General features: G+C 29.7%; 3 protein-coding genes across 4 annotated transcripts; 1 reads left to right on the top strand and 2 right to left on the bottom strand.

Annotated features, from left to right (window-relative positions):
* Positions 1-690: 690 nt before the first annotated feature.
* Positions 691-5121, bottom strand: LOC107907289 (KH domain-containing protein HEN4). Its single transcript, XM_016834599.2, has 9 exons — positions 4950-5121; positions 3356-4062; positions 2720-3151; positions 2377-2631; positions 1604-1921; positions 1459-1520; positions 1259-1370; positions 1022-1177; positions 691-926 (listed from the first exon to the last, which is right to left on the bottom strand). Exons 2-8 carry the CDS (start codon positions 4037-4039, stop codon positions 1034-1036), a joined length of 2007 nt encoding a protein of 668 aa, XP_016690088.1. The 5' UTR covers positions 4040-4062; positions 4950-5121; the 3' UTR covers positions 691-926; positions 1022-1033.
* A 1193-nt stretch (positions 5122-6314) lies between these two features.
* Positions 6315-9342, bottom strand: LOC107907288 (persulfide dioxygenase ETHE1 homolog, mitochondrial). The gene is made up of 6 exons (XM_016834598.2): positions 8958-9342; positions 8139-8273; positions 7336-7395; positions 7203-7256; positions 6769-6793; positions 6315-6648 (listed from the first exon to the last, which is right to left on the bottom strand). The coding sequence occupies exons 2-6, from the start codon at positions 8247-8249 to the stop codon at positions 6557-6559; spliced, it is 342 nt and encodes a 113-aa protein (XP_016690087.1). The 5' UTR covers positions 8250-8273; positions 8958-9342; the 3' UTR covers positions 6315-6556.
* A 6855-nt stretch (positions 9343-16197) lies between these two features.
* Positions 16198-19479, top strand: LOC107907287 (inositol-tetrakisphosphate 1-kinase 3). 2 transcript variants are annotated; one of them, XM_041095000.1, is made up of 10 exons: positions 16198-16457; positions 17257-17338; positions 17432-17464; positions 17969-18089; positions 18161-18253; positions 18331-18450; positions 18520-18696; positions 18781-18836; positions 18915-18999; positions 19085-19479. In XM_041095000.1, the coding sequence occupies exons 1-10, from the start codon at positions 16294-16296 to the stop codon at positions 19180-19182; spliced, it is 1029 nt and encodes a 342-aa protein (XP_040950934.1). In that variant the 5' UTR covers positions 16198-16293; the 3' UTR covers positions 19183-19479. The 2 variants fall into 2 exon arrangements, with proteins under 2 accessions (XP_040950934.1, XP_040950935.1); XM_041095001.1 differs by lacking the exons at positions 17257-17338; positions 17432-17464 and having other exon boundaries at positions 16319-16457.
* The last annotated feature ends 1190 nt before the right edge of the window (positions 19480-20669 follow it).

The following is a 20669-nucleotide window of genomic DNA, read 5'->3' as shown; positions in this document are numbered from 1 at the left end:
TTTTATAATATCATTAATTATTCCGAATATTGGCACAAGTTTTCACCATATTGAAATAAAGTTTTCTTTTTTGACCGGAATAATTAACAGTGTTATCTATTTAAATTAACTATTAACATTATATGTATTAAATTATACCAAATTAAAATACAGAGACTAAATCCCAAGTTTAAACATAATAAAAGGACCAAAACCATAATTTGATCTTTTAAAGCACCATTCAAAGTCAATTATGGAGGAAATGTTAAAATATATCATAAGCCCTTGTACTCTTCAAAACTGTATTTTGACTTGCATGTTTGTTTGCTAAGTAAAGAAAGTTCATTTAAGAACACAAATTAAACACACGATGGTGGCATCCTACAAACAAAGAGTTGCAAACATATCATTCCGATGTAATCAACAACACAAGCACACATTTAAGATTATTTCCTTAAAAAGGAACTTTGATAAATACAAGGATCAAAATGCACAAAATTCATAGTTTAAGTACTTTTTAACATCACAGAACAAAACAGTAATTTCCAATAACGGATTCAGACTCAATGGCCGATGATCAAATTAGCCATGCTTTGTGTTAGAGCAGCAAACACACAACGATTAAAAATAGTTATCAAGGTAAAAATCGAAGTGCCAACTATTACGAATTCAAACAAAACAAGCAATAATGCTCGATGATGCACCGGAACGTTACTAAAATATATTATGCATTCACGGTATGTTAAATAAAAAATCGGGTTTCCTTTCTCAACTGTCAAAGAACATAAGTACAAACAGATCACCTAGTAAAATTCTTCATGTGAGATTGAAAAGGAATGTCATTTCCCTAAGCCAATTTTCAAATAAGATTCGGCATTCTCACAGAAACGGTTAAATAGGAATCCCGGCAATGTCCAACCAGCATGATCAACGGATTATGCAATGAGCTTTTAGAACAAGGACCGGATATCAAATCAGTAATCACAACTTGTAGTAAGTGATGAAGTAGAATCAACCATCGAATATAACTGAAGATGATTACCTTATTATTAGTTCAAGTAGATTCAGTCTCACTCATCACAAATGCCTGTATTAAAGACTGAGCTGCATGCGTTTGTTCGGGTGTTCCAGATATTGTAATTGCAGTTTCAGTTGCTGCAGGCTTGGGTTCGGTAATTGTAATTTTCGCATCAGAAATCTGTGCATTGGTTTTAAAGATAAGCTCTCTTTTTTTGGCTGCATGTTAAGTAAAAACGAAGTACCGGATTCATTAACATACCTGACGTATCTGTTTTAAACATGCGCCATCTTCTCCGTAAATTATAGGAACAAGGGAACGAGGAACAACAACTTCAATAGTTGTGCTTGTGATAACAGCCGGTTGGCTTCCTCTACATATCCATAACAAAACAGAGATGTTGCCATTAGAGGACACGTTGTAAACTAATACATTACTAACAGAAAGTTATATTTGTTTACCCTCCAAAACCGGAAATTCTTCGGTGGGGTGGTCCAGAGAAATCTGGCATGCCTAAATATCCCTACAAACAAAAACAGAGAACGTAAAATAAATTAATATCTGAAATAAAATTGTCCCATAATTTCATTTTTCTATAAGCTTTACCTGAGGACCCCATGGTTTTCTTTCGGATATATGAGGAGGCATGCCTGGTCGATGAATATTGCGCATAAAAGGAGGATCATGGGGGTGAAAACCACCATGTGGAGGTGGTCCACCAAAAGCATCAAAATGATGAAAAGGACCTACCGGAGGTGAAAATTCTCTCCTTCCCATAAACGAAGGGAATGGGGGTCCTTGGTCCATGAAACCGGGATTTGAAGGATGGTTAATAGAAGGAAACATATCACGAAAGAAATGATGTCGCAACCTAGATGTTATTTGCATAATAGCATCTCGAACAGTTTCATGATCACCATTAATCTACGATAACAAAATAAAGAATCAAAGAGAGTAAAAGAACAGCTCCAAAATTTCCAATTTATAAATCTTAGGAGAAGGTATAAGTACCATGGAGGCCTTTGTACTAGGAGATAGATTGCATTTTGCCCCATTTACTAAAAAAAAGGCAAATTAGTCCCTGTATGTTATATCTAAAAGCAAATTGATCCTTTCTGTTAAAAATTTCATCGGTTTGTACTGTTATAGACCAGGTAGTAACACATGATGTGCCACATTTACCTCATTCTGACTTACAATGATTAGTTTTTAACAGTAGAAATTGATGAAAACTTTAACACAAGGATCTATTTGCTCTTTAATCTGACATATAGGGATTAATTTACCCATTTTTGAGTAGATGGGACAAAATGCAATCTGGCTCCTAGTATAAGGACCATTATGATACTTTTACCCTTAGGAGAAACACGGAAGCTAACCTGAACAACTTCTTCACCTTCGGAAGCACACTTTGGAACCTGATCCTTTCCCAATATTCGAATATGAGCCCCAGATGACTTCCTCATTTCAGCTATAATGGCGCCACCTTTGCCAAGGAGACAACCAATTTGATTCGATGATACAAGAAGCCTAACCATCATAGTCTTGTCCTTGCCATCAGGCATAGCCCTAAATAACCTACCGAGTACACGAAGAACTGCATCTTGTGCAGGTGATATCCTATCATCTGGGTGCTGAATTTATTAATTAATCATCAGTCCAATAAGAAAACCACAATGCTAATAACTTAAAATAATCATGCAATTGAAGACTAAATCATACCGCCGGACTAGATACGATAATTACGCGGTCCTCACAATCAGGAATAGCTTCCACAACTTTGATATCACAGCCTGTTTCTTGCTTAAGAGTCTTAATTATTGCTCCGCCCTTTCCAATGACAGCACCAACTTTGTCATCATGACACAATAACCGGAATGTTAGCATTTCCAGAGAAGGCATCATTCTTCCAGGCATATGAGGGGGAAGAGGTGAATGATGCTCAACATCCCGAGGTCCTGCAGCAAAGGGTGCTCCCTGAGAACTTAAAGAATGGTTTGGTGGTGGGTGGACTTCAGGCCTAGGACCAATAGAATGGGATGACTGTCCGGTTGTGTTGAGAGGGAATGAGTCATGATCCCGAGGTGGATTTTCTATTAGCTGTTGAGAAACAGATTGAAGAGCTTTCCGAACTGCATCAAACTCCCCAGCAATCTGTAGCAAAACCACAGAGTATAAAGTCCAAGTAAAAGTCCGTAATAAGTTACCATGATACCTAATGTGCATATTTAATTATATGGTAGAACATAATATAGTAGAAACAGCACTATAACAATGTTCAAGTCTCAAATAATTGCTCACAGACTGTGTTAGGTATTTGTTATTAATAAGCGAAATATAGAATAGAACCTAAGGTACCTGAACTAATTCATAGGAAGCTGAAGCACACGCGGGAAGTTTGTCTCTGGGAAGAATTCGAATTTGTGCCCCACTGTCGGCAGACATTTGCTTAATTACACTGCCACCTTTACCAAAAAGGCAGCCAACTTGACTGGAAAGAACAAGCAACCTTAAAACCGTTGTGAAAGACTTAACAGTTTCGGTTTCTTTATCAACTCCATCCGAATTTCGCTCTGTTTCAGCCATTCTTTCAAAAACAAGTAACAAAGCCTCCTGCACGCGGGAATTTTCGTTTACAGATTTTAAAGCCTTATCATTGTTGTTTTCATCATTTCCCTTTTCTTCATCACTCCGATTGGATGCATCAGCCTCGTCACCACCATCCTCCTTTCCTTGCACCGTACCAACTTCAGTATCTTTATCAGAAGATCCGGAACCCATGATGGCAATTACTATCTCATCACAACCAGGGATAGCCTCCTCGATTTTGACATTTGCACCAGTTTCTTGAAGAATTTGTGATATTAAAGTGCCATCTTTGCCAATGACACTAGCAGATTTAGCTTCAGGACATAGTACACGGAAAACAATACCACCAGATAAAATTTTAGATTGGTCTGACTTTTGCAACTTTCTTTTCCCATTCAGCTCTGAAGGGTTCCTATCATGTGGTCTCTTAGAAGGCGTCAATGGAGCAGACATTGTTGAGGGGTTAATTCAACTACCTATTGCATTCAAATACCAATAAGAATTCGACAAAACAAAAACATGATCAAAGTTACCAAAACACCCATGTCTAGAATATCTCAAAATCATCAATTCCTCATTGTAGGTCCACAGCGGCAACAAAAACGTGATGGGAAAATGCCACGGGTCTGTTTTCTTTTCCCATTACTCGAATAAAATAACAATAACATCACCTAATCCCAAAGTTTACCTTAAAAGAGAAAATCAAATGCATAAAAAGGAAAACGAACCAGCAATCTCAAAATTTTTCCACATAAAGAAACGAAATCAAATATATATAATCTTAAATGCCCAAATTTAATGTGCAGAAAAAAGAATTAAAACTTTAAGTTGACCAAAATGTAGTAAAAGATCAACAAACAATCTAGCTGACATTGCTTCCTTCCGGTTCTTTTTAATGCTAACAATCAATCTAGCTGACATAGTTTGGTATAAGGGTAAATAATTTAAGCTGAAAATTAAAGTTACAAAGCTTGAGTCTTGACTCTTGAGAACTAGGATCAATCCCATTCTGACCCTTAACAATTACCCATTTTTCTAAACACTTAAATCACATGTAAATTAGTATGAATCTCCAACACCTACATCAATGGCAGAAAAAAAAGTTCATCGCTTTCTAATCCATGAATTACACTCCTATTCTAGGGCTAAATAGTTAGCTCCAGTGAAGTTGAAGAACCTTTAAATAACTGGGAATTCAAGCTTTTGAGACACTTTAACACTGAATTCAAAACTTAAAATCCATGTATATCTCATTCAAAGAATTAACCAAAGAAATAATCTTTAACAATGACTTCAATATAACATTAAATATTAAAAAGAACAAAATGATGCATTAAGTGATTGAAGAACGAAAAGAACTCACCGATTAATCAAGAAGCAAAAACCCAAAACCCAAAACCCAAAATTGATTTACTGACAGCTTCGAGACAAGTAGGATTGAGTATAGAAGAGATTGAAAAAAAAAACAGTTTCTTTTGAATTTTTAGGGACTAGGTTTCTATTGTATGGTTTCACGAACCGTGTTCGAGCGGTTTATTCCGGGTTATGGGGCTTTTTTCGTTTTTTTATTAAAGGGTGAGACCCAGCCCATAAAATGAATATGCCCATTTTCTTGTAAGTTTAACGGCACGTTTGGTTCGCTGTATTGAATTAGAGGTGTATTGAATTAGAGGTATAATAGAATAGAGGTGTAATAGCAAATCAACTGTTTGGTTGAATGTAATGGAATAGAGACGTAATAGTAATCTTGTGTTTGATTGAATGGAATAGAGGTGTAATAGCATAATGGAAAAAACTAAAATGACTAGAATACCCTTAGCATAAATTTATTTTGGTAAATGATTAGTGTTATTGTTATTTAAATTTTAATAAGATTATTATTATCAATAATAAATAATTTAATCATATTTAAACATAATTATTATTAAATATATTTTAATTAAAATATATAATTTAATAAAATTCTTAATAATCAATATTTTTATCTGAATTTACTAAAATAATAATATATGATACTATAAAATATATTTTAACATAATTATTATTAAATATAATTTAATAAAAATATATAATTTAATAAAATTCTTAATATTAAATATTCTTATATGAATTTTCTAAAATCATAATATATAATACTATAAAATATAATTTAACATAATTATTATTATATATAATTTAATAAAAATATATAATTTAATAAAATTTTTAATATTAAATATTCTTATATGAATTTAATAAAATCATAATATATAATAATATATAATATAATTTAAAATAATTATTATTAAATATAATTTAATAAAAATATATAATTTAATAAAATTCTTAATATTAAATATTCTTATATAAATTTAATAAAATCATAATATATAATACTATATAATATAGATTAATAATGTAGATACTTGCTAAGAAAACATGAATTAAACAAATGTCATGCATAGGCTTCTTCCAAAAAAAATTTTCTATGAACAATCATATAGACATAAAGCAACCATGGTAAACTATGAAAAAAAAAAGATCTATATGTTATCAAGCAGCAAATCTGTGTTTGTAATTACTAATATGTATTCAAAATAATAATGTATTTTCCATTTGTCAAAATTTGTGGTAAAGATCTAAGTTCTGCTCTAACATCTCCACCTCCACCTCAAACTCAAATCTTTCTTCTTTTTCCAACCCTCTAAACCCCACCCCACTATAAAGATTATTTCTGCAATGTAAAGAATCAAAGACAAATCAGTTTCCGATGTTATTTAGCATGATTACAACGTAAAGATTATTTCTATGCAGATAGAAAGACGACAATATTACATGATTACAATATGATATAGTATATATATAATTTATGGATTCCTTGCAATCACGTGGCTTCTCTAGCCATTTTATTTAGCATATCCAGTGATATTAAGATCCAGAATTATAATACAACTAAAATCTGTGCACACTTATGGATGATCCAGCAAAGCCTCAGTTGGCTTTAGGTTCCAAATCTTGCAACCCACAAACCATATTTGCTGGCACTGCAACATCAATCATCTTAGGATATGCCAAGTTAAGATCTGTTGCACCAACAAAAACAGAGGAGAAATTAGAACAGGCGATCCGAAAAACCCAAGGATGCTTTTTCTTTTTCTTTTTTTATAATCTTTATAGACTGGATATATTGAGCATCAACTTACTTTCCATGATGTTTTTGAAAGTCTCCTGCAAAAAGGGTATTCAACAAATAAGATAATCAGACATAGTGAGAGGACAAATTGAAACTAGGATTCCATGATCATAATAAAGAGTAATCTTCAATCAAATGCGTGAAGGTATTGAGATGTCATGCTTTTTCATGATTTCCTGTTTTAACATGGCGATGTTCATTGGAATAGTCCCATCCAAGAGAATCAAACCAATGCTCAGCAAGAAATGTTCAATGCATATGTAATTTTAATTACAGAAGTTATATGCAGCTTATATGAGTTCAAGATCATAAAAGACTTCATGGACAAAAGGAAACCCTTTCTTATCACTGAAATGAAAATAGGCACTCTTAATTTTCTATTTGTCAAAAGTACCAAGCCATTTTCCAAAGAAAAGGGAAGATGGATGGTTCCAGAAAGAATACCTTATCCTTTGTCAAGCGTGGATTATATAGCATCTCCTCTCCCACAGTGGTTACCTATAATCAATGAGGTTTATAAAATCAAGCAATCATTTATATATGTAAGAAATGATAGGAATAAAGTTTTATATCTTACTGAGAATCCTTTGTAGTCATGAGCTGGATATAGCAATGTCTCTTTCGGTAATGTAAAAATCTGGATCCATGAAACAAATAAGTCCATAATTTTTATTCAAATTTTGACAATTACAATAAAATTTTGAGAACTCAAAGAATGGGACCATAAAAAGTTCCCTGTCCTTACCTGTGAATGCACTGACTTGTAGAGTTACTGAATGGCTACTGAATGTGGGAGCATTAGAGAAAATTATCTTAAAAACTTAAGTATAACAAAATTAGACAATGACATCCAGATGGAAAGAAATTGCCAGCATATAAGACCAGCATTTATGTACTCACGACTGAAAATCCTTTGCAAAAAGTATAGCCCTGATAGTTCAAACTTTTACTTCAAGGATGATTTAATTACTGATTAGTTTACCATGAGGCTTGTGAATGACAAACACTTTATGTGCAACCACATTAACAAGGTAAGCACCAATAAGTAGAAGACTAGACAAATAGGTAACCAAGAGTTAGATATCTACGCATCGGTCCTATTGTTTGAAATACAAATAGGGCATGCAAATTAAATGCAAAAACAATCAATTATTGGTTCAAGAATCCCTTCCTGGGACAAATATCAGCGGATAAATATACATTCCTAATCCAAACATCACATGGGGACATACAAAAATTTTAAAATGCATAAGAAAAGCCAAGATTGGTTTACATGCTTAACATTTTAATTTAGACTGCTTCTTTTGTATTAATGACATTAATATTAATTCGTTCCATTTTTTTGCGATTAGCTGCAATAACATTTTCAAGAAATTATACCTGAAAATCTGTCCTCCCACATCCCCTTATCAACAGAGCATCTCCTGTGAAAGCCATCCTTGGCTGAGGTTGATCAGGTCCATCTCCCGTGACATAGGTAACACAACCCATTGTATGACCAGGAGTAGCACGAACCTGCAATTATTACCATATTATAGAAGATAGTACTGCAGTAGACCTAATGGTCATCATTCAATAATGCCCGTTAAACCACATTGGAAGTTAGAGTGTAATCAAAACAACAAAACCAAATTACCAATTAAATAACAAAACCATTAGAATGCTGATCATGGTTACCTACACAGTATACTCACATCTGTAACTCTATTTTCTTTTTCATCTTTTAGAATTCATAACGAGCTTTTCTTCAGAAAAAAAAAACAAAACAAAGAATTCATAATAAGCCAGCAATACGTAAATCACTGCAACATCATAGCTATATTCTCCCGAATTGTTTAAAAAGATCCATGATGGAAATCTGGCATTAAAATCTTTCCCTTTCGTTAATTCACAACTATTAGCTTCATTAATCAAATCCTATGTACAGTTGATCGATTGAAAGTGTAACATTTCAAAGATGAAATTTAAACACAAAACTGGTTAACATTGAAATTACATGTAAATATAACCTAAAAAACCAAAAATTTTATCATATTTTCAGATTTCAGGCTGAAATGGAATGAAATGAAAGGCAAATCCATTTTTTCCCCATAAAAACAAAAATAAAGAAACAATATTTCAAGAACAGATTATTAAATTCATGGTATATATAAAAAAATTTAATTGAAATCAAAGGAATAGAAGAAGGGAAAAGCGTACTTGGGAACCATTGCTGCTACTCTCTGTTACTCTGTTACCTCATACGATTCGTAATTGAAGGCCTTGTTGAGGGTTGTTAGGGTTTGTTAAAGGGTTGGTCAGGATAGAAGCATGAAAAGGAGGGAAAAGGTTGGAAGGAAATGGGAAGAAAAATGAAAAAAAGAAGAAGATGCTGCAACGGCTTGGAGGGTAGAAGAGTACCGATTAGCTAATCCTTTCTTTTGGAAGGGATTAGAAATCGGCGCTGCATAAGGAAAAAAGGGGAATTGGTGCGCTGCGTAATAGTCCCGTATTAGGGCAATACAGCCAACCAAACAGGGTAATCAGTAGGGCCACGGATTAGGGGTGTATTGACTAATCCAATACACCCAATCAAACATGCTCTAAGATATGTTATAAATGTAATTTTACTTATTTAAATCCAACTTCCAAAATTAATGGAAAATAATTAAATATTAAATTTGTTGATTTCTTTTTATATTGAGGATCAAATTTATAGAATGTATAATTATTAGAAGGACTAAATTTATTATTAAGTTAATAAAAAAACCCGCATTAGCTTTTCATCACTCGTTTAACAATAACTAAAAAAGGGAGTGATTAAAATATTTAATTTCGAAAATTTTAGTGATTAAATTAAAACTAACAGTTGAGTGATCAAAGACATAATTGAGGGACCATTGTTGTAGTTTACTAAAAAAAACTGAAAAGGCGCTCGATAGATTCTATTGACAGCAATTGAAAAATCTTCAAATTAGATCCTCCCATAAGTTTCTTCTGGATAACCTTAATTGCCTCAAGGCTATCAGTCTAAATTAAATATGTGGTCATAGCCTCGATCAACTAAAATACCTAAACCATTCAAAATGTCCCAAAGTTCATGCTCCAACACTGAATAGCTACCCAATATTTCACTGACCTCGAGAACTTACAACCTTCATCACCACACTTGTTCCTTTTGGTCTTCCTTTTCTGTCATCTTGCAACATCTTGTTGTACAGGTTTTCAAGATTTCCTCATCTTATTCAATAGAAGTTTTTGCCCTTGAAATAATATTTTTTTCATAATTTCACAACTATAGATAGATATACTACAATTGTTAGAAAGACAGTTAAATTTAGCTCCTAACTTTTACCTGTTTTATCATTTTAACCCTCTTTTTTTTACATTTTTTGGCCCTAAATTTTCAATTTTTAGTCAATTTATATTTTTAAATGAAAAATTGATTAGATCACTAAAATTTTAACAGCATATATATGGTAACTTACGTGTCAATTCATGTGGACTTCATAAAAATCCATAAAATCATTAAAAAATATCTAAGTTAATAATGAAGTAAAAATAGACCGTTACACGATGAAAGCAAAATAGGGACCAAATTCATCATTATGTCTTTTTTTAATTATATATATTTAGGTTAAAATATATTTCAAGTCCTTGTATTTTTATATTTGGAACGTAATCCTTCTATTTTATTTTCAGGAATTCAATTTATTTTTACTTTTTAAAATTTTAAATTTAAATTCTACTTGTTTACTTATTTAATAATCATATAAAAATATAATATTTGTAATAAACTTGAATTTAACTATAAATTCTAAAAATATATATAATAACATGTGTTTTTTTTTCCGTTTATTTCTCTCTTTTATTATATATATATATAAAGAAACATTACATCAATTATTTCCATCTCAGTTCTCACAAACAAACAAATAATAAGGAAATTACTTGGAAACTGCTTAGATGCAACTCTCTACTCTCTCTTTTTTTTATATACTAATTTAATTGTAAATAATACATTAAATTTAATCATAAAAATTGGGCAACAATCTTATGTATTTATTATATATTTATAAATCATGGTTTGAGAATAAACATTTTTAATATATTAGAAAATGACCAAAATTGATTCCATAAGTCCCCTCCCATTTAGTGGCAACTTGGGTTTGAAATTTGGTTGTATCTCAAATTTAAATATAAACATAGAAAATAATACATATACCGTATTAATACTAAATTATGGGACATTCATGATGCCGGTGAAAAACACCCTTATAATAATACAATTTACTTTGTATGTAAAAGGGTATTTTAGTAATTCTCAGTTGAATTAGTGTCTGGTTCACTTATGACTGTATCTGTTCATGGGCCGAGTCACCCGTCTAGGCCCGAAGACCTACTCAAAATTTGAGAGGATTTAGACAAAAATATTAGGCTCGAAAAATGGACTTGGGTAAAAAAAATTAGGCTTGTTTAAAATATGGATCGAGCTCGAACTTGAACATTCAAGACCCAAGCCCGACTCAGCCTAGCTCGTTTTAAGTTTATAATATTTATATTATGTTTTTTTTTATATATTATAAAAATTACAACATATTAAAAAAATAAGCCTATATTAAATATATAATAAATATTACTGTAATGTAAACATTAAAATAATGTTAAGATAACTATATAAAAATTTTAATAAATAAAAAATGTACAAAATCATTAAATATTAGTATAAAATAATATATATTAAATTTTTTTAAATAATATGGGGACCTAAGATGAGTTTGGGTTTGTCTTTTACAAATATGAACGAATTTGGGTAAAATTTTAGGTTAAAATTTCAGGTCGAGCCGGGCTTGGGCAAGCATAACGTATGTTAATATTATGCTTAGGCCCAGTTTAGCCCATTAATACCTCTACTTGTGACATCAACTCAATTATCGACTTAATAAAAAAATTATAATTGATTCTTATTGGTTTTACATAAATATGTAAATAGATGAAAATACCCTTATAATAACACAACTTACTTTGTATGTAAAAGGATATTTTAGTCCTTTTTAATTAAATTAATACCCGATTAACTCGTGACATCAACTCAATTAACGACATAATATACAAAATAGTAAAACAGTAATTCACCTACATAAAATATAGAATAAGTCACATATATGGAGTAAGATATTTATTAATGATTGAACCATGTGGAAAAGACAACTAAGGTGAAATTACTTAGAATATGTGTCTCATATTTTCCAAAAAATAATAATTAAAAAAAAAGTAAGGTGAAAAAGAAGTTTAATGTGGTCCAATTTTTTCCACTTATTTTTGTATTATATGATGATGTATTTTAGTAAACGTGACCTTTTTATAATGCTAAAACAACCATCCCATCATTTTCAAAGGTTTTGCCTCATCTTACTTGGAAATTGATTGAAACAATCAGATATTATTTGCTATTTTTGGGTCCAAATCTCCTATTCTTTTTTATTGCAATTCAACCCTTATTGATGGTTTTTTTTCTTCTCTAAAATGATTATTTTAAATATATATATATATAAAATTAGACAGATTACATAATATTGAAAGCGAAGTATCATTAATTACATTAGTTTATAGCACACTCAAAATAGTAAAATAAAATTATTTAAAATATAATGTCTTAAGTTCAAATACGAGTTTAAAAAATGAATGAAAATATTATTTATTATATTATTATTTTGAAATTAAAATAGTATTTTACTTTTATTATTAAATTTTAAATTTTCAAAATATATTATTAAATTTAAAATTACATTTATATCCATTTTAAATTAGAGTTTCACTATAACACTTTTACCATCATAACATATTTCAATAATATAAAATTATGACTTACTACTATAAAATAAATGTATTAACATTTAATTATTATTTTATTCAATTTAGTAACTAAAAATAAAAAAAAATATTATTATTTTATTCAATTTTATAATTATAATTTAATATTTTTATTATTAAATAACTTAATATATTTTAATTATACTCAACATTAAATAATATTACTTTATATTAATTACATAAAATAAATATATTATTTAATAACTAAATAAAATATTTAACATTAAATATGTGTAAATTTATATATTTTTATAATAGTAAAACTACAATTTCATTATTTTCATATTCTATTTTTATAATTTTTAAAATATTAAACTAAATTTTCTTATTTTTAAAGAAATTAAAATATATTTTTAAATTTACTAATTTAAAATTTTATAAATTATAAATGAGTCCCAAACTACCAACAAAGTTGACAAAAAATATATAAATAAAAAAAAAGTATTCATTCCACATCATAATCATATGATCCTACCCCAAAACTCCATCCACCTTTGTTAATAAATACTATAAAAAAATATTACTTTTATCATATTTGTAAAAGGCTTCCATGTCTAATGCTTATCCAATTGGCAATAGGTGTATACCATCTTGATCCTTCAAACCCACAAACATTAAAATATATTTATAGATTTAATTTTTTCGAGTCAACATAAACTCATTTTATTATTTAAAAATATTTTTATTAATATTTGTAGATTTTATAATTAAATTTTAATTTATTATTTACATTAAATACGGGTCAAATTAAATAAATCTAAAATATACAAATTATTATTTAAATCCGATGTTAAATTTAAATTTAAATTGAGCCAAATAAATTACTCAACTCATAGACAAATCTAATCAATATTATAAAAATAAGTTTGCTGACTCCTGATTAGGTTGATTTATATGCATTATTTTCATTTATTATCAAAGCCAGTTCTATCAATTTTCAACTAGCTTTTATATGATATATATATATATAATTTGTGATTTTAAGTTTTTAATATAGCTTTCACATTATGGTATTCTAGAAGTTCTATTATACGTATATGTGTAGAAATTATAGATGTAGAATACAAATTTGTGTTTAAAATAATATATAATAAATAATTAAATGTAAGGTTTGAATTAATAATAATAACACATATGCAATATGTATGAAATTAAAATAAAAAGCAGTCTAACTTGTGAGTAAAAGAAAATTGAAATAGATAAATAAATCATTTTTAAAATATTAAATGCACTCAAAATTGTTTATCATTGTACTACTATTTTTCTATAGGACATCAAAAAGAGATCAAGTTAAAATTTAATATTAAAAATATTTTAAAAAAAAATTAAATATTGAGTTGACTTACGACACCAATGCAATTAATGACACCAATTCAGTCGGGGGTTTTATTAATGGTACAAATATATAAATTTGGTGAGAAAAATATTTTAACTTAAAAGTTGACTTTTTAAATTTTATTTAAGATTTATCGTTGGTCTAACAATAAAGAACTTGTTTATAACTCCATTAACTATTGGTTCAATCCTTAAGTATGTTAATTTATAGTTATTTTATTTAAAAACTATATAAAAGTAATAAAAGACGAAAAAAAAAACTAATAAAAAGGTATAGTAGTAATTTTCAAACCGAATTGGTACTTGGTTAACAATTTGACCGTTAAAGGTGTTGACATGACAAACACGGTAACACTAATTTTCGTTAACAGAATAGTCTAATTAATTATTTTTTTAGTTATTAATAACTCAATAGGGTATATTTTTTTAAGGACTTAATTGATATTTTTTTTGCTATAAACTTTTTTTGACCCTTAAGCAATTAACTAATAATATATTATGTTATTTTTTTAAGTAGAATTTCTAAAAGATATGACTAATGTTGTGTGATAAACTGAAATTTTAATTGCTAAAAAATTAAGTACTGAGTTTTTACTGCTAAGTTTTTTTAAGTGTTGAATTTATAATAGGAAATTGTTTGGTAAATTAATAAATATAAGGACGGAATATAATTATATTGTTTGATAAAAATAAATATTATTTTTAAAAGATTATTTATTTTTAATTTCAACATTATTGTTTTTGGATAGTTTTAGATGAATGATAAATATGGTAATTTGAACATTTCATTAAAAAAAAAGATAACTTATTTCAAAATTTTAATAAAATAAAATCGACTTAATATTTTCTACATTAAGTAATAAGTAGCTACCTAACTACTTATTTCATTGAACATTTTTTATCGAAATTTTTATATTAAGTGAAAAATTAAAATGATTATCAAACGCTTTTATTTGAAAATGAAAATTTTAATAATTTATCACACACCCTAATTTTATTAAATTTATATTAATATACTATCATATTAATTAACATTACTTTTATTATCATCCATTAATAATACTAATAAAATTGTTACTCTAATATCAATTTCATAATATAATTAACAATGGTGAAAATACAAGAGAAGGTAAAGCCCTAAGAGTAATGTGATTAGCGCGACTCGAACTCAGATCAAGTTTTAAACAGTGAACACCTTAATCAATTGGCCAATATATTAGTTAAAAAATTAAAATTTCAAAATATTAATTTAATCAATCAAATCATTGTTCTTATCAAATCCTGGGTTTTTCTTTTTCATCAAAAGAAATTAAAAGAACATAGATAGCACACGTGTTTATTTTATCCATTTATATTTCATCGTATTCTTATCTTTTAAGGAAAATAAATATTTTTTTTTGAAAATATAAATAAAAATAATATGATTATAAATCAAACCTTATCCATCAACTTATTATTAACTCTTTGGATGACCGCAAAATACACATTATTTCATTTTTAGGAATTTAAGCTTTTTATTATAATTTTATTATTTTTAATTATTTATTCAGTAATCATGTAATAAAAAATAACGTTATAATAAACATGAATTTAATATAAAGACTTTAGCGATGTTAATAACTGGACTATATTTTTAAATTTAAAAAATAAAATGATTAAATTATAACTGTATGAAAAATATAGAGACTTAAAACATATTTTAACTCTTGAAATATTAGGATGAGGAGACTAAATCCCAAAAAGGAAATCATAATCATACAAGTATTTTTTTTATATAGAATTTGAAAGGTTTAAATGTGTTGTTAGTTTATATACTTGTATAGAATTTTAGATTTGATCCTTATATTTTAAAAATTAAAAATTGTTAGAATTTATCGAAATTTGTCAATTTAACATATTTATTTTTAATCAATCATATATCAAATTGATAAATTTTTTATATAAAAAAAGGATGATCTAATTTTTAACTTTTTAAGTACAATGACTAAATATTAAAATTTGTAAAAGTACAAGGATTAATAGCAAATTTTAACCAATTTTAAAAAAAAAAGTCGGTCCAAAATTTTTCATTATTTAGAAAACTAAAATTAAATGATTTGCCACGTCATAAGTCACCCTTACATATCAAAATCAAAATCTAATGATCAGATAACCAAATCAAACACGCGTCAATACCGTAAGCCAAAAGGCAAGTGAAACATACAAACAAAACTCCTCCGTAAACAAAACGCCTATTTATACAGTACGCCCCTCCTATTTCCCATTTTACACCTATATTAGATATTCCCCTCTTCATTTGCATTTTTTTTTCTCTTTATTATACGCTCTGAATTTCTCTTTCCCCCACATGAGGCTGAACGACGACAACGACGAAGAAGAAGGGCCGAAAACGATGTCGCAGTGCTCCATCGGACACTTACAACCAGAGAAAAGCTTTGTTATTGTTGGATACGCTCTTACTTCTAAGAAAGTTGAGAGCTTTTTAAAGCCAAAACTCGAAGGTTTAGCCAGGTGAATAAAGCTTGGGTTTTTAGTTTTTATCCCCTCTTTTTGCTTTTTGAAGGCTTTAGCCATATTGCGTTTTGAATTTTTTTCCTGGGTTGATTGATTTTTGGAATCTAATCTGTGGATTCTAAGTGTGGGAATATGCTCAGCAGCTTGATGTCGTTTTCGTTTTATGGTAAAAAAAAGGAAATATATATTGAATAATATTACATCAAACATAGTAGTAATCAGTGAGTCAAAGGTTTTCTTTTATTTATATTTTATGGTTATTATTAATTTAATAAATTTATATGTTAATAGTATCTTATTTGGACTTATTTGGTTGTTTTTAATATTATAGGGATTAAATTGGTCCATTTAATAAAATGGGATTTACTTGATACAGTCCCTATACTACAAGCACCTCCTAGATTCTGACCTTTTTTCTATTAGCTTGATAACGGGAGAAGCTTGAATTTTACGGTTGATGTGAAGCCGTTTTTTGCTGTTTCTATCTTTTTGTATAACTTTGTAAACATGTTGAAAATGGTACAGGAATAAAGGGATATTGTTTGTTATTATTAATTTAAGATATTTATATGTTAATAGTATCTTATTTGGACTTATTTGATTGTTTTTAATATTATAGGGATTAAATTGGTCCATTTAATAAAAGGGGATTTACTTGATACAGTCCCTATAATACAAGCACCTCCTAGATTCTAACCTTTTTTCTATTAGCTTGAATTTTATGGTTGATATGAAGCCCTTTTTTGCTGTTTCTATCTTTTTGTATAACTTTGTATACATGTTGAAAATGGTACAGGAATAAAGGGATATTGTTTGTTGCAATCGATCAAAACAGACCTCTTTCAGATCAAGGTCCTTTTGATATAGTATTGCACAAGGTTAGCATATATATATCTTTGAATCATCTTAAACAAGCACCCCTTATGCATTCAAGGTCTTGCACTTAATGTCATCCATTTTTTTTAATGCAGTTGACCGGAAAAGAATGGCGCCAAATTCTCGAGGTTGGTCTGAATTCTAGATCATATAATTTTTGTTTCTCATTAGAATGATAGATGTCCTGGAATGATCATGTATGAAGATGATTTTGTTTGTGTTTAAAACTCATTAATGGCTAACTATATATATTAGGTGAAGACCTTAAGCACCTTATGTTTTTTTGTAGCAGTGTTTTGCGAGTGTTGACGTTTAGTCGTTGTGAACTTTTTGTATGGTGAGCCTGTATCGGTGTTTACGGCTGAAGCAGGCCAAAGATGAATCATAAATTCTTGGGGGCCAAAGTGTAATTTTATCATTATACTAACTTACAATTTCATAAACTTCAAAGGGACTAAAAGGCATATTTACCATTGTGCTGGGGGGGGGGGGCGGGAGGCCACTACCTACCCCTTGTCTACGCCCCTGTCGGTGTTTCCTTATATGGCTGCTGTCTCAAGGGCTTTTTATTTGCTAGTTACACATTCGTGTCGGAACAATTCAGCTGACATTCTTTTCCCTCTTAACTACAGGAATATAGACGAACACATCCCGAAGTCACGGTTCTTGATCCTCCGGATGCTATACAACATTTACACAATCGTCAATCGATGTTACAATGTGTTGCAGATATGAATTTATCTGAGACTTACGGTAATTTGTGCTAAACTTTTTGTTGACATTCACATGCTGATGTAAATTGATATTGATGTTTTACCATGCAGGAAAAGTTGGTGTTCCTCGACAGTTGGTCATTAAAAGAGATTCGTCATCCATTCCCGATGCTGTAACCAAAGCTGGGTTGATACTACCCCTTGGTATGTACCTTTCAGCTTTGCTCCTATTTTTCGAGGCAATTCTTCATTATCAAAACTTACATATTTATCTGTTTCAGTTGCGAAACCATTGGTTGCCGATGGAAGTGCAAAGTCGCATGAACTATCACTTGCTTACGATGAATACTCTCTTCAAAAACTTGAACCACCGCTCGTTCTTCAAGAGTTTGTTAACCACGGTAAGCAATGGCAATTTTTATATGGATTTATAACTGCAGTACTGTTTTCTAACTTTAATGTCCGCGTAGGAGGTGTACTTTTCAAGGTTTATATAGTTGGAGAAGCCATAAAAGTAGTGAGGCGGTTCTCTTTACCTGATGTAACTAAGAGAGAACTCTCGAAAAATGCCGGTGTTTTCCGTTTTCCACGTGTTTCATGCGCCGCAGCATCCGCAGATGATGCCGATTTGGACCCGAGTGTGGCTGGTATTTTGTCTCACTGAATACCCTTTCATCTTTGCTACTTTTACGTTGGTATTTCTTAACATACGCCATTCCTTCTATTTGCAGAGCTTCCTCCTCGCCCTTTACTCGAAAGACTAGCCAAAGAACTTCGTCGACGACTGGTAGTTTTCTAACATAATCCGATCCTATGGATTACTTTTGATACCTCTCTATATAATCTTTTCTTTGGTTATATACAGGGTCTTCGGTTATTTAACCTAGATATTATCCGGGAACATGGAAGGAGGGATCATTTTTATGTCATCGACATCAACTACTTTCCTGGCAAGTGAAACTTCTATATTATATAAGCATCATGCTCTCATTTTGTTTCTGACTCGAACTGCAATTTTCTGCGGAAATATTACAGGGTACGGGAAAATGCCTGGGTACGAACATATATTTACGGACTTCCTGTTAAGCCTCGCGCAAAGCCGATACAAGAAAGTAAACTCTTGGAAACCTTAAAGAATCGAAATGTTGAAAAGGGATGGCACCAAATGGTGATTCAGAATCGTTGATCATGTATGGAAGCATTGAATGATGATTCCTGCTAGAAACTGGAAGAGGATGCCATTTTGGAAAGTGCAAAAGATCCCAACATGTAAATCATCGGAGCCGGTCGGCTTCTCCGGTTCCAGGTAAAAAAGACAACAGGTGTATTTGTTGATAGGCATTTGATGTATTTTGTTAATACACATTGTTTTGTTCATTGTAACATATTTGTCTTGTAGAGTCGGTTGATTAATGTTTTCTTTCTTCCTAGATTCGAGCATTTTAATACTTCACGGTTTAATTCACAACTAATTTACTTTTTATTTTGAATTAAACTCAAAATTTTAAAAAAAAATTGAATCAAGTTTTTGAATCTTTAAAATCGAAAAAATCAAAATTAACTAAATAATCAAAATAAATTTGAGTGAAAATTCACCTCATTTAAATTATTTGATCAAATAATTAAAGATTTAAATCATTTGTAGTTTGAGATATTTAAGTTCTAATTTTAAATTGCTTGATTTGAAATTAAATCGTTAATTTTCGTACTTAAATCGAATTAGAAATGGAATTAGATTGGGTTTTGAATTTATATTGATATGATCAATATTTCAGGTTAAGTTTAAGTTTATAATCATCATTTTTTGGGCTCAGATTTTGCATTTTCACTTTTGGTTTTACCTTTGAACCGGGCCTTAATTTTCGTTATCATTTTCAATTTCTTTTTGTTGGGGGTCTCACTAATCTGTATTGGGGGTTTAAGTTCTGATGTTTGAGGGAGTTTTCCGAAATATGGTTAATTTTGAACAATGGGACTACTAAATAGAGGAATGCACGTATCAAAGACCGCTTGAAAGCCTTGATGGTCTATATGTGGTATCTATGATAACGAAGTGTGATGTTGGAGTTGTTTGTCGTCTTGTTGGAAAGATAGAGGTTAGAAAAACGTAAATTTCTTTTTTTACGTGGAGAAACAATTATAACAATAGAATATGCCGCTTTATTAATTGTCCTTGTGATCAATGGGCATGTGGTAATCAAAGCTAGTAACATCGACGTAAGCTACAAGTGCTATCAATTATTGGGTATTGTTTCATTTAAGAATAAGGACAATAACGAATTACATGGAAATCATATGAAAAACACATAGTTGGAAAAGCTTGTCAAATCAACCCTCCACCACATTCAACTATGGAGGAGATGAACCGATATGTCAAAGTTTTGAATGCTTTGGATAGATCGATATGACAATAATGTTCATATCAAGCATCTTTTGTTGAAAAATATGGAAAGTGTGCGTGACGGAATTTTAAAAAAATTAATACATCTAAGATCCGTTTTTACAGGTTGATTTATTCTTAATTAAATTATTATATAAAAATGTGTAAAACGAACCGAGATATGACACTTACATATAATAGTTTCTTTATATAAATTGAATTACAATAATAACTTATACA

The sequence above is a fragment of the Gossypium hirsutum genome, chromosome D06 (genome assembly GCF_007990345.1).
Source record: "Gossypium hirsutum isolate 1008001.06 chromosome D06, Gossypium_hirsutum_v2.1, whole genome shotgun sequence".
Taxonomy (NCBI): domain Eukaryota; kingdom Viridiplantae; phylum Streptophyta; class Magnoliopsida; order Malvales; family Malvaceae; genus Gossypium; species Gossypium hirsutum.
The sequence above is the reverse complement of the archived record's forward strand: the minus strand, read 5'-3'. Positions and strand labels throughout refer to the sequence as shown.

Excerpts from the sequence above, each read along its gene's own strand:
- LOC107907289 (XM_016834599.2), bottom strand. The coding sequence starts at position 4,039 with ATGTCTGCTCCATTGACGCCTTCTAAGAGACCACATGATAGGAACCCT. Across the intron at positions 1,922-2,376 it reads AAGGTGAAGAAGTTGTTCAG|ATTAATGGTGATCATGAAAC; the intron begins GTTAGCTTCCGT and ends TTGTTATCGTAG. Across the intron at positions 1,521-1,603 it reads GAAAACCATGGGGTCCTCAG|GGATATTTAGGCATGCCAGA; the intron begins GTAAAGCTTATA and ends TTTTGTTTGTAG.
- LOC107907288 (XM_016834598.2), bottom strand. The coding sequence starts at position 8,249 with ATGGGTTGTGTTACCTATGTCACGGGAGATGGACCTGATCAACCTCAG. Across the intron at positions 7,257-7,335 it reads ATGACTACAAAGGATTCTCA|GTAACCACTGTGGGAGAGGA; the intron begins GTAAGATATAAA and ends CATTGATTATAG. Across the intron at positions 6,649-6,768 it reads TTTCAAAAACATCATGGAAA|ATCTTAACTTGGCATATCCT; the intron begins GTAAGTTGATGC and ends TTGGTGCAACAG.
- LOC107907287 (XM_041095000.1), top strand. The coding sequence starts at position 16,294 with ATGAGGCTGAACGACGACAACGACGAAGAAGAAGGGCCGAAAACGATG. Across the intron at positions 17,465-17,968 it reads AATGGCGCCAAATTCTCGAG|GAATATAGACGAACACATCC; the intron begins GTTGGTCTGAAT and ends TCTTAACTACAG. Across the intron at positions 18,090-18,160 it reads GAATTTATCTGAGACTTACG|GAAAAGTTGGTGTTCCTCGA; the intron begins GTAATTTGTGCT and ends TTTACCATGCAG.